This window comes from Diadema setosum, chromosome 9, assembly GCF_964275005.1.
Source record: "Diadema setosum chromosome 9, eeDiaSeto1, whole genome shotgun sequence".
Classification (NCBI taxonomy): domain Eukaryota; kingdom Metazoa; phylum Echinodermata; class Echinoidea; order Diadematoida; family Diadematidae; genus Diadema; species Diadema setosum.
Genome location: NC_092693.1, coordinates 34,531,318 through 34,545,494, shown reverse-complemented (window position 1 = coordinate 34,545,494; position 14,177 = coordinate 34,531,318). Strand labels below are relative to the sequence as shown.

The 14,177-nt window shown below is 39.6% G+C and overlaps 1 protein-coding gene across 1 annotated transcript in view; it reads left to right on the top strand.

Annotated features, from left to right (window-relative positions):
- Nucleotides 1-14,177, top strand: part of LOC140233336 (uncharacterized) — a 93,123-nt gene that overhangs the window by 69,601 nt on the left and 9,345 nt on the right. Inside the window, exons 21-26 of the mRNA XM_072313445.1 lie at nucleotides 3,426-3,513; nucleotides 4,864-5,175; nucleotides 7,163-7,241; nucleotides 8,467-8,914; nucleotides 11,083-11,316; nucleotides 12,134-12,246. Coding sequence (XP_072169546.1) covers nucleotides 3,426-3,513; nucleotides 4,864-5,175; nucleotides 7,163-7,241; nucleotides 8,467-8,914; nucleotides 11,083-11,316; nucleotides 12,134-12,246 — 1,274 coding nt within the window. The remainder of the gene's footprint in view (nucleotides 1-3,425; nucleotides 3,514-4,863; nucleotides 5,176-7,162; nucleotides 7,242-8,466; nucleotides 8,915-11,082; nucleotides 11,317-12,133; nucleotides 12,247-14,177) is intronic.

Sequence of the window (14,177 nt, the reverse complement as noted above, 5' to 3'; positions counted from 1 at the left end):
ATACATGTAAATTATGTACATATATGTTTAGATATGTACACTACAATGTTATGTAATATATTATATACATACATGTACATCACAGATCATGCATATTTGTACACATACGCATTTCCCTCTGTATAATGTTATACTTGTATTTGCAAAGATAAATAAATATACTGTAAGTATATATATATATATATATATATATATATATATATATATATATATATATATATATATATATAGGGCTCAACACTAACTATTTTCTCTGGTGGCCCATTTGGACCACTAAAGTCTTTTGATTTGCAATTTTAGTGGCCAGAGGAGGAAATGTAGTAGCCCAAAATAAAAAGGAAATATAATAATTCTTTCTGAATCTTAGCGCCACCAAATTTAACACTTATGGAAGTTTGGTGGCCAGACATCAATTTGTAGTGGCCCTGGGCCACTGGGCCACTGCTTATGTTGAGCAAAATAAAGACGGAAGTGTAGCTTATCATGATTCAATTTGTCCTAAGGATCAGTGTGAAGAGGCACATGGTAGAAAAAAAAAATATAGAAACTAGAGAAGCACTTTGAGAGTGTAGACCTCTACCAAGCAGCTACTTTCCACCAGTGATCTTGTTCTTCCATAGAGATCTGTGATTTCCACACAGTGTATGCTGAAAATCGCCCGATTTCCCAAAATAGAAGCCTTTGTTACATCATCAACCCTCAGCTGCGGGGCGCACCTCGCTCTAGCAGAAACTAGAGCACGCACTTTAGTGCGCATATGAAAACCTCAAAAATGTGCAGCTTGAACTCCAGAGTTCACTAACCCTACCTGCGAAAATATCAAAAATTCTTCAGAAAATCCATAAAAAATTTTCGGATCACTACCAAAATTTAATCATGGGCTGTTTCTTGTGTCATTCTCAACCTTTCCTGCAAGTTTCATCTAAATCCATTCACGACTTTTGAGTTAGTTTACACACTGATGAACAAACCAAACAACAAACAAACAAACAAACAGTAATGAAAACATAACCTTCTTCCTTGGCAGAGGTATTAAATACAGAAATGAAAAGGGCAAAAGTACTGGTATACTTCCAGCGACCGTGGTAATACATGTAATAGTATTGTATGCACCTTGAGAACTCTACAGAGTGGATTTGGTGCAATATACATTATAAGTTACATGTATTATCATTATCATTATCATATCAAAACCAAAAGAGCAAACCAGGGTCAGAGGAAGAAAAAGGGGTTACTGTTGGAGTTGGGGATGAGTTACAGGTACCCCTCGGAAAAAGGGGGTGGGGAGGGGCTCGATGGAAAAGGGTGCTATATTTGATATCTGAGTCATGTGCAGAGTCAGCCAGTTTCAATGCTGTGAACAGAAACTGGTTTAGAGCTTCACAGTTCATGCACAGTTTTAGGAAACCACTTTTGGGGTATTAAAAGAAGAAAAGCTGTTGACAAGAACTTTTTGTGCCTGCATTGTGCAATCACCAAAAGTAGGCGTAAGTTTTCATTTGATGTTGACTTAGTGTATTTGCACTAAAATCATCACCAAACCATGGGTTACACATTGAAACTGGACAGTCCTCCCACAAAAGTTTGGAGCAGCAAAATAACTTTAGCCTCATCATGATTTTGCCACTCTCATACCAAGCACAGCCTAGATATCGTGATTCTCGGTCGTGGTATCTAAAAGTATTGTGGGAAAAGTCTTACTTCCCTTTTTGAGTGTTGCACAGGTCTCCTATATGTGGGGGTGGGGAGGGGAGGAGGAGCCTTTGTTAATTACTCCGTACTCCAGCACACATCAAAAGTTTGGGTTGGGAATTCAAGTATTCAGAGGACGGATGAATTTCTGACTACTGATGATCACAAGGATGAGTCATTTTCAGCTTCCTGTTCAAAACATTTCATTCATTTGTTTGATCTCCAATGGTAACCACGTGGAAGAGTTTGGCAGCGACATCAGGAGCGTAAAGGGCAGTCGCTGCATTATGGAATAGACTGCAGAATACAGGATGAGACAGGAATGCGAATTGTGGGCGTGAGATTTTGACCCGTTGGGACCGTGAAAGAACTGCCGTAGCTACGCAACTGCGATGCATTGTGTGTGTGTGTGTGTGTGTGTGTGTGTGTGAGGGTGTTTGGACGATTGAATGTCACAAAATTTCTACTTCCTGGAAGGGATGTTTTCTTCATGTTTCTGCACCAGAGATGAGTTAGAGACAAGACATCATTGTACAATATTGGTTTGGTTATGAGATTGTTGCATCCTGCAAGGAGAGTACAAGATTGCAGATTGATGATGCTGCCAGTGCTGTAAAAGTGGAAATTTTCGATCGAGTATTCATTTTGCGCTTCGTCAGGTAAAATAAATTTTGCATGGTTTGTATTTAAACTCCACACAAATCACAGATAAGATGTTGCTCCATGCAACTTGTATTGAAAGCAAAAATATTTGCATTATTTCATTTTCATGCTAGTTTCATTTTGCGCGGAATGCGAGAAAATTTCCTCACCGCTAAAATTTCCATTTTTGTAGTATTCTATGTGGACTGTTATGACCTTCCTTGTTGATTTTCCAAGCTCGCTAGTGATTATTGACCAGTCTGTTGTGTCCAAATAATGATTCAGACTGATTTTTTTTTTAGAGGTGAATTTTTCCCTCATGCAGACATGGGAAGAGAAATTCTCTTTTCCATTTCAAGTTGCCACTGACAAATTAACCCTTGCTGATCAGGTTTTGTTACTGCATCTCATTATTTCTGTTTCCTTGGTAACAGATTGTGGCATTCCATGAAGTTTTAGACTGACAGGAATTGCCAAATTGTTGTCGTCATCAGAGAAGACCACTTGTTGTGCGTTGTCTGCATATGAATCCATGCAGAGTCAACCCATTTGGAAATATAAGCAATGTAGGGCCAATGTATTTCTGAATATGATGTACAGAGTATAAAGATGCTCATAGATATTTTTTTTCTCTCCATCTCTATCTCTCTCCACCTCTGTCCATATCTCTTTTTATTTCTTTTATCTCCATCTCTCTATCTCCTATTCCTTATACATCTCTTTTATCTCCCCCTCTCTCTTACCACATCTCTTTTGATTTATTTTATCTCTGTCATTCTATCTCTTATTCCTTATATACATCTCTTTTATCTCCCCTCTCTCTTACCACATCTCTTTTGATTTATTTTATCTCTGTCATTCTATCTCTTATTCCTTATATACATCTCTTTTATCTCCCCTCTCTCTTACCATATCTCTTTTGATTTCTTTTATCTCCATCATTCTATCTCTTATTCCTTACCTATATATCTCTTTTATCTCCCCCTCTCTCTTACCATATCTCTTTCTCTTTTATCTCTATGTCTCTATCTCTTGTTTTTTATGTTCATATATCCCTCTCTCTCCCTGTCCTTCACATTTGACATACACAGTGAGACTAATCTTGCCATGGCTTCGTTCATCTCTGACACAATCCTCGATGAGATCATAGAGCAGCTCACCAGCGTCGAGGCGGAACTTGTAAGTACTCAATAGAGGGCGCTCTTACCCCTTTTACTTTCTGTTTCTGTGAAATGACCTCTTTAGTTCAAGCACTTTTAGGTCTCATGTCTGTAGATAGATTTCCAAAGACACAATCCTAAAAATGAGAAATACAATATTCTATAAAATCTGAAGATCAAAGTAATTAAATGTTTCATATCTAAGTAAATCAACTTGTTTTGCTAATACATCAGTTCTGAAATGTACATGTTTTTTTTTTCCTACTAAAACTCCTGTTTACAAGGTCTCCAAAGGAACACTACATTTTTACCACTTATAGCTGGTTATTTGGACCATTTTGAGGTATCTGGTACTTAAAGGACAAGTTCACCTTCATAAACATAAGGATTGAGAGAATGTAGCAATATTAGTAGAATATATCATTGAAAGTTTGAGGAAAATCGGACAGTCCGTTCAAAAGTTATGAATTTTTGAAGTTTTTGTGCAGTAACCGCAGGATGAGAAGACTACTGCAGCGTATGAATAACTTAGATGTCACATGCGTACAACAATATAAGGAAAATATAAAGATAATTTCACAAAATTTCATCTTTCGAAAAAAAGTACACATTCCCTTGACTCGTTACCAACATATGTTATGGGTAATATTATTCCCCCTGCCTTTAGAAAGAGGCAAGTCAAGTGGTCTTTTATTATGCGAAAAAAGTGAAACTATGTTGAATTTTCTTTACATTTTCTTTATACTGTTGTACGCATATGACTCACAAGCTGTAGTAGTCTCCTCATCCAGCGGTTCCAACACAAAAATTTTAAAAATTCATAACTTTTGCATCGATTGTCCAATTTTCCTCAAACTTTCACTGATGTGTTCTACTTATATTGCTGCATTCTCTCAATCTTTATGTTTATGAAGGTGAACTTGTCCTTTAAGAAAAGAAATCAAGATGGATTTAAATTTGTAACACATTTTATATGTATTCAAGAAATCTTACAAATTGTAATGAAGTTAAGGATTGCTTTGATATCTTGGAAACCTTTTCGAAGTAATGTTCCCATGGGCACACCCATTGGCTGTGTGACCATGACTGTGATTTCCTTAAAAATGCTTTGTTATTTCACCCAGTGATTGAGTACATACATGTACATCCTGTAGACCAAATGACACACATAGTGCCCTTTAACCGTTGAGGATGGACTGATTTTGCTACAACACGCATTTCCAATAAACACCTGCCTGAGTATACTCGGGACTCGTTCTCAACGGCTTAATGGACAGGCTGTAGTAGCATGCTTTATTTCAGTGATCAGTGATTTCCTTGAAGCTATGACCAATTTAAAGACTCCATACTCTTTTGATGTTCGGGACAGGCTGACGAGTTGAAGAAGTTCCGCGACGAGGTGGCCAGCGGGACGACGGTCAGACAAGTGGACAGCATCCTACTGGACGATTCGCGGGATGAGGAGAGCGAGGATTCAAAGGCGGAGAGCAGTGGTGCGGGAGAGGAGGGCGCACAGCCAGCCACGCCCACCCACAAAGAGGGTGCGAGTGAGGACAAGGAGGGTGCTGTGGCGGACGCCCATCTGCAGAATGGCGATTTGGGGGAGCCGTCGCCAGCGGCGGCGACTGGGGGTGAGCCGAGCGAGGGGGCCAGACCCATTGTGGCCAGCCTTCCTCCAACGGTCAGTATTATCAGCGTGTGTGTGTCTGCAACACCTGGACAACTTTCCCCTCAGCACTAATGACTTCCTTCCATACAACTTCCCTTGTTTTGATGGTGGCAATTTTCACTCACGTACTGTTACCCAGAAATGATTATGGATGTCTTTTGTCTATCCTCACTAGTAACTTTAGCAGACAAACTAAGTCTTGTAAGTAATCTGTAAGATAACTGTTCAGGGTAAGTTTTTATTTCTGTTGATGTACCAACTGTATACTGGAGAGAAGGGCACATCTGCATATGTACAATGAGGAACTGCCCGAGTTGGCTACTACAAAATCATAAGTGACAATCCCTGTTGAGTGAGTGCATTTTCAATTTCTCTGACTTCCTTTTACATGTGAAAGCATTTGTGATTTCGCATATTTATCCAGCACCAAAATGCTAGATCAGTGGATGCGAGTTTGGAGTTGATGTCCCAACACCTTTTAATAGCTGTAGTAGTTTGTTCATTGAGTGAGAAGCATGAAAGCAGTAAATCGCTGTGTGAAGCCTGCAAAATAACCTGTGACCTTCTGTATCTTACGTGCAGCGGATACCTTTTTGTGAAAGCACGCTGAATACATTAATTTGACAGATATTTTGGTCTGTCATTATGAAAGCTGTGGGAAATATTGCATCACTCTTAGCAGGAGCTGACTTGCAGATGTCTTTGTAGCCTGTACTCACCTGTGCATTATGTGAATGAAATTGCTAATATTGAAGTTGAGAAAACCTAAAAAGTAAGATAATTTGGTTTTAAAGAAAGAGAAGTGTTGTTTTTGTTCTAAATCAAAACATGAGTATTCTAACTACTTTACATGTATGTCCAAATTGCAATGATTATTTTTTTTTAATTCTAATCTTTCATTTTTTATGTTCCTGTGAAGTGTGTCACTGTAGAGTTTTGACTTGACCTCTTGTGTGGCAGTGTTTCTTGACACAGTGTAAACTTCAAAGCTAGTTTTCTCAACAGTATGTCTTCGGAAATTTTATGAAATACAGTAGGACAAACTCCATATAATAATTATAAATACACAAGAATATATAATTGTCCAAGTCATGAACTCTGTGACTAGGCAATCTTATCCAGTATTCTTCTTCGTCTTCCATGTAGTACAGTCCACTAAGTATGTATCAGCGTACTAGTGTGAAAACTATGGTGGCCCTGAAGTACGCTCGACAACAGGTCATGTGCGCCGTGAATTTTGCGACCAGGTCGCGAAATTCGCGATTTGAGATGCTAAGTTCGTGACTCGGGACGCAAATTTCATGACCCGGGACACAAACTTGGCGACCGGGGACGCAAAATTCGCGTCCTGTGGTTGCAAACTTCTCAACTTTGTGTCGCGAAGTTCGCGATTTTGGGTCGCGAAATTTGTGACCCAAAGTCGCGAATTTCGTGACCACAGGACAGGAATTTTGCATCCCCGGTTTCGAAATTCGCGATTTGGGATGCCAAGTTTGTGTCCCCGGTCGCCAAGTTTGTGTCCCGGATCACGAAATTCCCATCCCAAATTGCGAATTTCGTGACCTGGTCGCAAAATTCACGGTGCACATGACCTGTTGTCGAGCATACTTCAGGGCCACCATAGAAAACACCAGTATACACATGCTCTTCCTTGAGCTGCTTTGATTGGAACACCTGTTTTCACGCTCTGTCTTCTATTAAGTGAAATTATAATGAACTGGCTGCTATAGAGATGTGATTATGCTATCTTGCATATCTTTCACCATCACAAAGACCTGTATGTGGGACTGTTACATTTTTTGTGTAACTCTAATTTTGGCCAGGTCATTTTGACTTCCTTCTTTATTTCTTTCTTTCTTTTCTTTTAAGGGGTAGGATCTGAAGGAGAGGGTATTTGAACAAAACCAATGAAATATCTTACCAAGGTATGGGTCAGTGCATTTCTGAATAGAAAAAGTTGATGATTTCATCCATTGTCCACTCATTGTGACCACTACAGATGACCAAGAGACAGTCGGCCAGAGTCCAGAGACACAAGAGCATGAAGAGACCGAAGTCCCACTTTGGTGATACATATGGTAAGTTGTGTCTTGAGAGATGCTGTGGTTAGCCACCAAAGGACTCGACCCATTTATCATGAGGGTCAAGGGTTCAAATCCCCCAAACCAAGAAGAGCAGATGATTCTTTTAGCATAGCGTTCAGTCTCGATCAGCAATGACACATGTTCCTTTGTAAGAGGAGGGTATTCTAGATTAAATAATAATGACTGTCCCATGTTTCTGCTCATAGTGACCAATTCCAAGCAGTGGTCATGTTATGCATGCTTATAGATGTCTACAAACTTGTCCACCGTAAAATGGGAAGCTTCACAAAATATATTCACTATTCTTGGAATTCACATGTTTATTTGGGATAAATCACATGGGAGGGAATTTGTTGATTAGATTGTTTGTGTTTGTAGAGAGAACATAGTCTTGTAGTCTTTCCACATCCACATGTTTTTACACATCCATCCATATCCATCAATTGTTTTTATTTCATAAATAGTAAATGACTCTTTTTAGCATTATTAATCCTTGCAGATGCAGTCACGAAAAGGCACAACTCTTGGACACTTTTTGTCATTGATGCCTTGAAACATACTAGCAAACAGGCAGATAAACTATCAGAAAAATCTCCTCAGCAAACAAAGTGAACTTTAATATCTGTTTGTCTTTGTATCCATGATGCATAGCTGTCAGGGAGTCAAGACAGTGTTGTGTAGTGAATTTGTTATGAAGAACTGTCTCTTTTCACACTTGTGCCATTTTTGGGAGAGTCAGTCACAGCCCATACGTACAATCAAATAGAATCCTCTTCAATGTTTTTCACTCATCATATGACTTGGATTGTGTAATTTGTTGTACAATGTGTACAGTATGATAAATGACAATTTAGTTTCAGTTTACAGAATACTAGTGCTGGGAACACTGTCTAAATTTTTTGCTGTTGAATTCCAGAAAAAAGGAGGAATATATATTTGTGAAAAGCATTAGTTTGGAGATAATGTGTTCTGAGTTACCCTTCCTAGTTTACAGAATACAAGTGCTGGGAACACTGTCTAAACTTTTTACTGTTGAATTCTGGACAAAAAGGAGAAATATATATTTATGAAAAGCATTAGTTCGGAGATAATGTGTTCTGAGTTACCCTAGAGTCAAACTGTGAAGCAATTTTTACTCACCCTATGTTGTGTAGTATCTCACATGAGTATCTCTCATCTGAGTAAACTGTTTGTCTGTTTTTGCTTGTGTGCTTTCCAGTGATTTTTGACGACGTAGATGGTGATTCCACCCAGGGCGCAAGCCCCTCGCCCACCCCTGTCCCAAGCCCACTTCCTCTATCCAAACAAGAGGAGAGCAAGTCGGTCACCCCCACGCCACAGCCCAGGCTGACTCCAGCCCCAGCTCCAGCCCCGGCCCCAGCTCCAGCTCCAGGCCCGGCCCCATTACCCGCGCTGGACGGCTTCGGCCCCATCTCTGACCAGCCCTCCTACCTGTTGCCGGACGTGCGGGCCAGTCGGCCGCGAATCAGCCGGGTCATGAGGCCGGCCCGGCCCCACCCACCATCGCGCCCAGGCACCCATAACCCGGGCAATAACCACACCTTGCAGGAAGAAGAGGAGGACATTTCAAAAATGTTTGAATCACCAAAGGTTGAAGGTTTTGACTCCGTAGAACCAAACAGTTCACCTGGACCCACGCCTAAAGTGTAAGCCTAGAGTAGAGGTCTAAACTTTACATCTCATCTTGAGTGTCAAATCGGAATAGCATGCCTTTCTTTCATGCTCAAATTCATCGAATAAATAATAATTTTAAAAAACTGTTGAAAACAAACAGCAAGAAGAACATATGATTACATATTATTCGTTCTGGATATCTATATTTGTAGTGGTACAAATACAGATTCTTAACCAGTTGAGGACGGACTGATTTTGCTACAACACGCATTTCCCATAGATACCTGCCCGAGTGTACTCGGGACTCGTCCCCTAGGGGTTAATGAATACAGAAATAGACACATTCAGTTTCCCCAGTTTGATTAGATGTTAGAAATCTACACAGTTAGAACCCTATGAGAAGAATTAATGAAACCCATACAAGGGCATGACATATAGTACATGTAAGACTTTGAGGTTAACCGATACATAAATGTGATTTGAGGGTAGATGTTGCTCAATCAAAGAGCATATGACTTGCCTCCTTACGAAGACAGGGGAATAATTTCACTTGCAACATAATTATATCAGCATCAAGTTGAAGAACCATGTAATTTTCATATAAGCTGAAATTTTGTCCAGTACTCCAGTAATATTTTTGTGATTTTGTTTGTGTCTACTGATGATACTGTATTAATTATAGGAACAGTGCAGTGCAAATGCAAATGCATGTTGGCTTGTATTGATTCATAGCACCATCATTTATGTGGTCGGAAAAAAAAAATGTCTAAATATGTGCCATATATCTTATGATGATATTTCTATTATTTTTCTTCAGATTACTTGGCTTTGAAAAAACAAAAAACAAAGAAAACCTTCCAAAACCAAGAAGCTGCCTGTGACGTCATCTGTCAATCATCACTCAAGTGTTGATATGAGTAACAAAAGACAGTGGAATGCATTTTCCCGTAGACTGAGCCTAACTGGCATGTTTTCCCAGCATTGTCTTTTGTAATAGTCATGTATAATAATTTGGAAAGGGTAGCATGAATCAACACAAGTCAGCATGCATTTGCATTACGTGCACCGTATGTCATTAAAAAATTATGGTACCCTCCGCGACGATAACTTTGAAAATAGAGAATCAATCCAAATACAATTTCAGGGTATGAAACTGCAACTCATTGCCCACATCTTACAGAAAACCCCATTCAATTTGCTTCAGTGGTCGAAGAGAAATGAGGAATTTTGTAGAGCATGTCAGGAATCTCTTCCCTCCAAGTTCTGTCTATTGTGTTCACACATTATATGCAGTTCCAAGAGCACCCAAGTGCTAAACTTGGAGGAATCAGACTCATGACATGCTTTACAATAATCCACATTTCTCTGTGACCACGTAACCAAATTGAATGGGATTTTCTGCAAAATAGAGTTAAGATGTTATATTTCAAAACCCTGAAGTAGCATTTAGATGATTTATTAATATTGGGTGTTATCAATGCAAAAATCTGATAGTTATTTTTTTATATATTTTTTTTTTGGACATACTGTACATAGTCCCAGTAATACAACACAAGAACAAAGAGGAAACGTTTGGATATTTCCCCCTCTCATTAACACAGCAATTCCACATTATACAAATGATGCACAGGATAGAGTGCGTTAGTGTAGGCGTAGCGCACTCGAGGGTATTTACAATTGTGAAACATGCACGAGGCGAAGCCGAGTGTATGTTGCACTACATTGTAAATACCCGAGAGTGAGCTGCGTCTCCACTAACGCCACGAAATAATCCTGTGCATCATTTGTTTTATAAAATGGGTCGAAAACTAACAGCATTTTCACGTACCTTTGTGGCTCAATAGTCCAGTCAGCTACATGTAGCACTCGCTCTCGAGAGTCGAGTCAAGCACGTCGCACTCGGAAATCCCGCACATGTAAGTACTGTACGTATAAGAGTACTGTATACGTACGCCACATAATACAAAAGTATGTTATGCACACAAGAAAGGCCGGCCGGCATACGCAGCCCGAACTAGAAGTTGTTTACAGGTATTGACAGCGCGTATAGTAGCGCGCGACGCACTTGTAACAACTGATTGAGTGCGCACTGGTACTGCAGTGCAATGGTACTAAAGTAATCAAAGCCCACGTGACTCATTTCAGCGCTTCCTATTGGCTACGTTCTTGAACCCATTTTATATTCTCTAATCACACACAGGAACAAGCCGGCGGCAAAGGAAAGCCCCAAGGAGACCGGAAGCAAGAAGTCGGGATTCCTCAAGACCTGGTTTGGGCGAGGGGACAAGGCGGAGGAGAAGAAGGACGGCAAGAAGAGCAAAAAGGAGGATTCCAAGAAGGAGAAGGAGGCCAAGGAGAAGAAGAAGAAGGAAAAGGAGAAGAAGGAGAAGGAGAAGAAGAGTGAAAAGAAGGACAAGCAAGGATCACACAAGAGGTGGGGGAGAATATCACAAAGAACAGGTTGTACGTCTCTACCACTTCCCCATGCCTTAGGGCAGGGGCCTCATAACACAGTGCAGTTTGAACGGACAAGTACCAATTCATTCTACTTGCCCAACATATAGCAAGTTTTTATTTGTCCTGCTGGGCAAATTTCCAGTTCTAGAGATTCTGAGGGTTGGAGTCTCTGTAAAGATGGTCAGTGTTGTTAAGGCATGAGCATGAGTCAGAAATTTAATTGGTATTTGCTGTAAGATTTTTACTGAGGGCAGCACTAGAAGAGTGATAGCTACATATAAAGGCCTGTGTGTAGTTCACTGCTTTCACATTTTGTTGTTTTAACATGCAACTCTTACATCAGTATTTACTAGCTAGAGGCTATCAAAATGTGACAAAAATGCCTGCATACAGCAGAAAGTGGAATAGACAATGACAATATTTCTATGATGCCATAGGGGTTCCATTTTGAAAAGAAAAATCTACCCAAATATCTATGACTGTTAAACATTTTACTTTTTCACTGCAGGGTGCCACCCAAGCACCAGCACGGGCGAGCCTTGGTCTTATACAAATTTGAACTAAAAACGCACTTGAGGCTTTGTTAATTGGTGCTATATACACAGAATGAATTAAATCAGGTTAGATCTTGATAGCGTATGGTCATAATTTTTGTGCAACAGAGGATCAAAGTATAGGTTACAATATTTTCAAAAGATGTCATATTAGGGAACCAGTAGCGACTCGGGGATATTCACAAAATTAAATGGCTTTTATATGCAGTACTCTGTGTTTGTCCCCTTTGCCGTTTTCAGTAGTCAACAATCTATCGATGAGTCGGATACTGGAACCCCTCCCGCAGCGGATTCACCGACCATTGAGGTCAAGTCACCACGCCCCGAGTCCACGCCCGAACCTCCCAAAGAAGGTAATCATGGTGTGACAAAGAAGAGCTTCACTGGGTTCTTTTATTTTTTTATTGCTATCATGCTACATGTACGTGGAGCATGTTCTTATAGAGATTGCACAAGTACCTGAGACTCTTTTAAAGGAGAATGAAACTCGAATATATCACAATATGTGAATTAAGGGAATGCAGCCACATTCATAGAAGACATCAGTGAAGCTTTTAGGAAAATCGGACATTCCATTCAGAAGTTTCACTTTTTTTAAGTTTCGGTGTGGCCGATGAGAAGACTACAATAATTCATGATGTCAGTGCAGAACAACGATATACAGAAAATCTCAAGAGAATTCCGTAAAATTCAATTTTTCCAGCATAATGCAATTAGAGCACTTGGCTTGCTTTTTTTTAGCTTTGTATCTCAATAACAATTCAAAAAAATATGAGTATTGTGCTTGTCATAACTAAAGACTTCTCTTTATATATTCTTTATGTCATTGTTGTACATTGACGTCACAAACTGTCATGGTCTTCAAATCTGCATATGTAGCAATGGCTGCACCGAAACTTTAAAGATTCACAATTTTTTGAACAGATTGTCAAATTTTTTAAAAACTTTCACTGATGTGTTCTAATATGGCTGCACTCCCTCAGTCCATGAAATGTATATTTGTGTTTCATTCCCCTTTAATAGAAGAATTAGCACTAAAGACATGCATAAAGCTAAACCCTTCTTTATCAACAATGTCCAGAGTTTTCAGGAGCATGGAGCATTCAAATATTTTGCCAATATACTGACATGGGAACATTCAGATATACTGCCCTCTAATATGACAGTCGTATGAGAGCATTCAGACTGCATGCCCTGAAACTCAACAATGGTAGGGGAGCATTCAGATTACCTGCCCTGTACACATGGCAACTGTACGAGTACATTCAGACTATGTACAATCATATCATAATCGTGTTACATTGGAAGCTCTGACTCATAATCAGAGTCAGAAATCACACTCATGCTCAAGTACCTGGGCCCTGTTTCATAAAGCTGTTCGTAAAGTTACGAACGACTTACGAGCGACCGCTGATCAGTTCCAATGTGCCATACTTATCAGAATTTCCATAATTCAGCACAAGAACTGATCACCAGTCGCTCGTAAGTCGTTTGTCACTTTACGAACAGCTTTATGAAACACCTCCCTGGACTTCAAGAAAATTCCTGCACACTGTGTTGACACAGGGACTTGCACATCCTAGTCAGTCTTGAAGTAGAAGTCAATGTGAATGCAGCTAGGACAGCGAATATCCCTCGCCCACTTTCTGGACACCAGTATGAGTCCATTCAGACATGCGAAAGTGTCATGTGAATGTACAATAATCTTTCGAATGATGCTGAAACATCCATGCTTAAAAAACGTGACTCTAATTCCTTGGACATGTCTCAAATTGTATATGAGCATTCAGATACACAAAATTTGTGCATATGCAATCTATGCATGTATCCATTCACCCATGAAAATTCTCTCAGGAGAATCAGGATCCATTCGTATCTTTTGAATTTCAGTTCCAACCAGCTGGTAATTTACATACAAATTACTCATTGTAGAAGATCCCGCCAGAAAAAAAAGCAAGAAAATAACCAAAGAACCAAAAGCAAAAAACAAACAAACAAACAAAAGTATAATCCTGCCGTATTTCACTGTTCTGCAGATTCAACATTTTGATTTGTTATGTCTGCATGTTTGCATGTCAAGTTTACATCTGTATTTTGTGTTCTCATGAGGTAGCATTCACACGAGAAGTACTATCTCATCACTTTGCACACTAAGAAACAAAGTCATGTATTTTCGTTGGTGCAGTGACAGGCAAATGTGCTTGATGATTACCGCGTAGGCCGTATGCTAAGGAAATGGTTTTGTTCTGTTTTCTTCGTGCATACTAATTTTTTTGCAAGATTT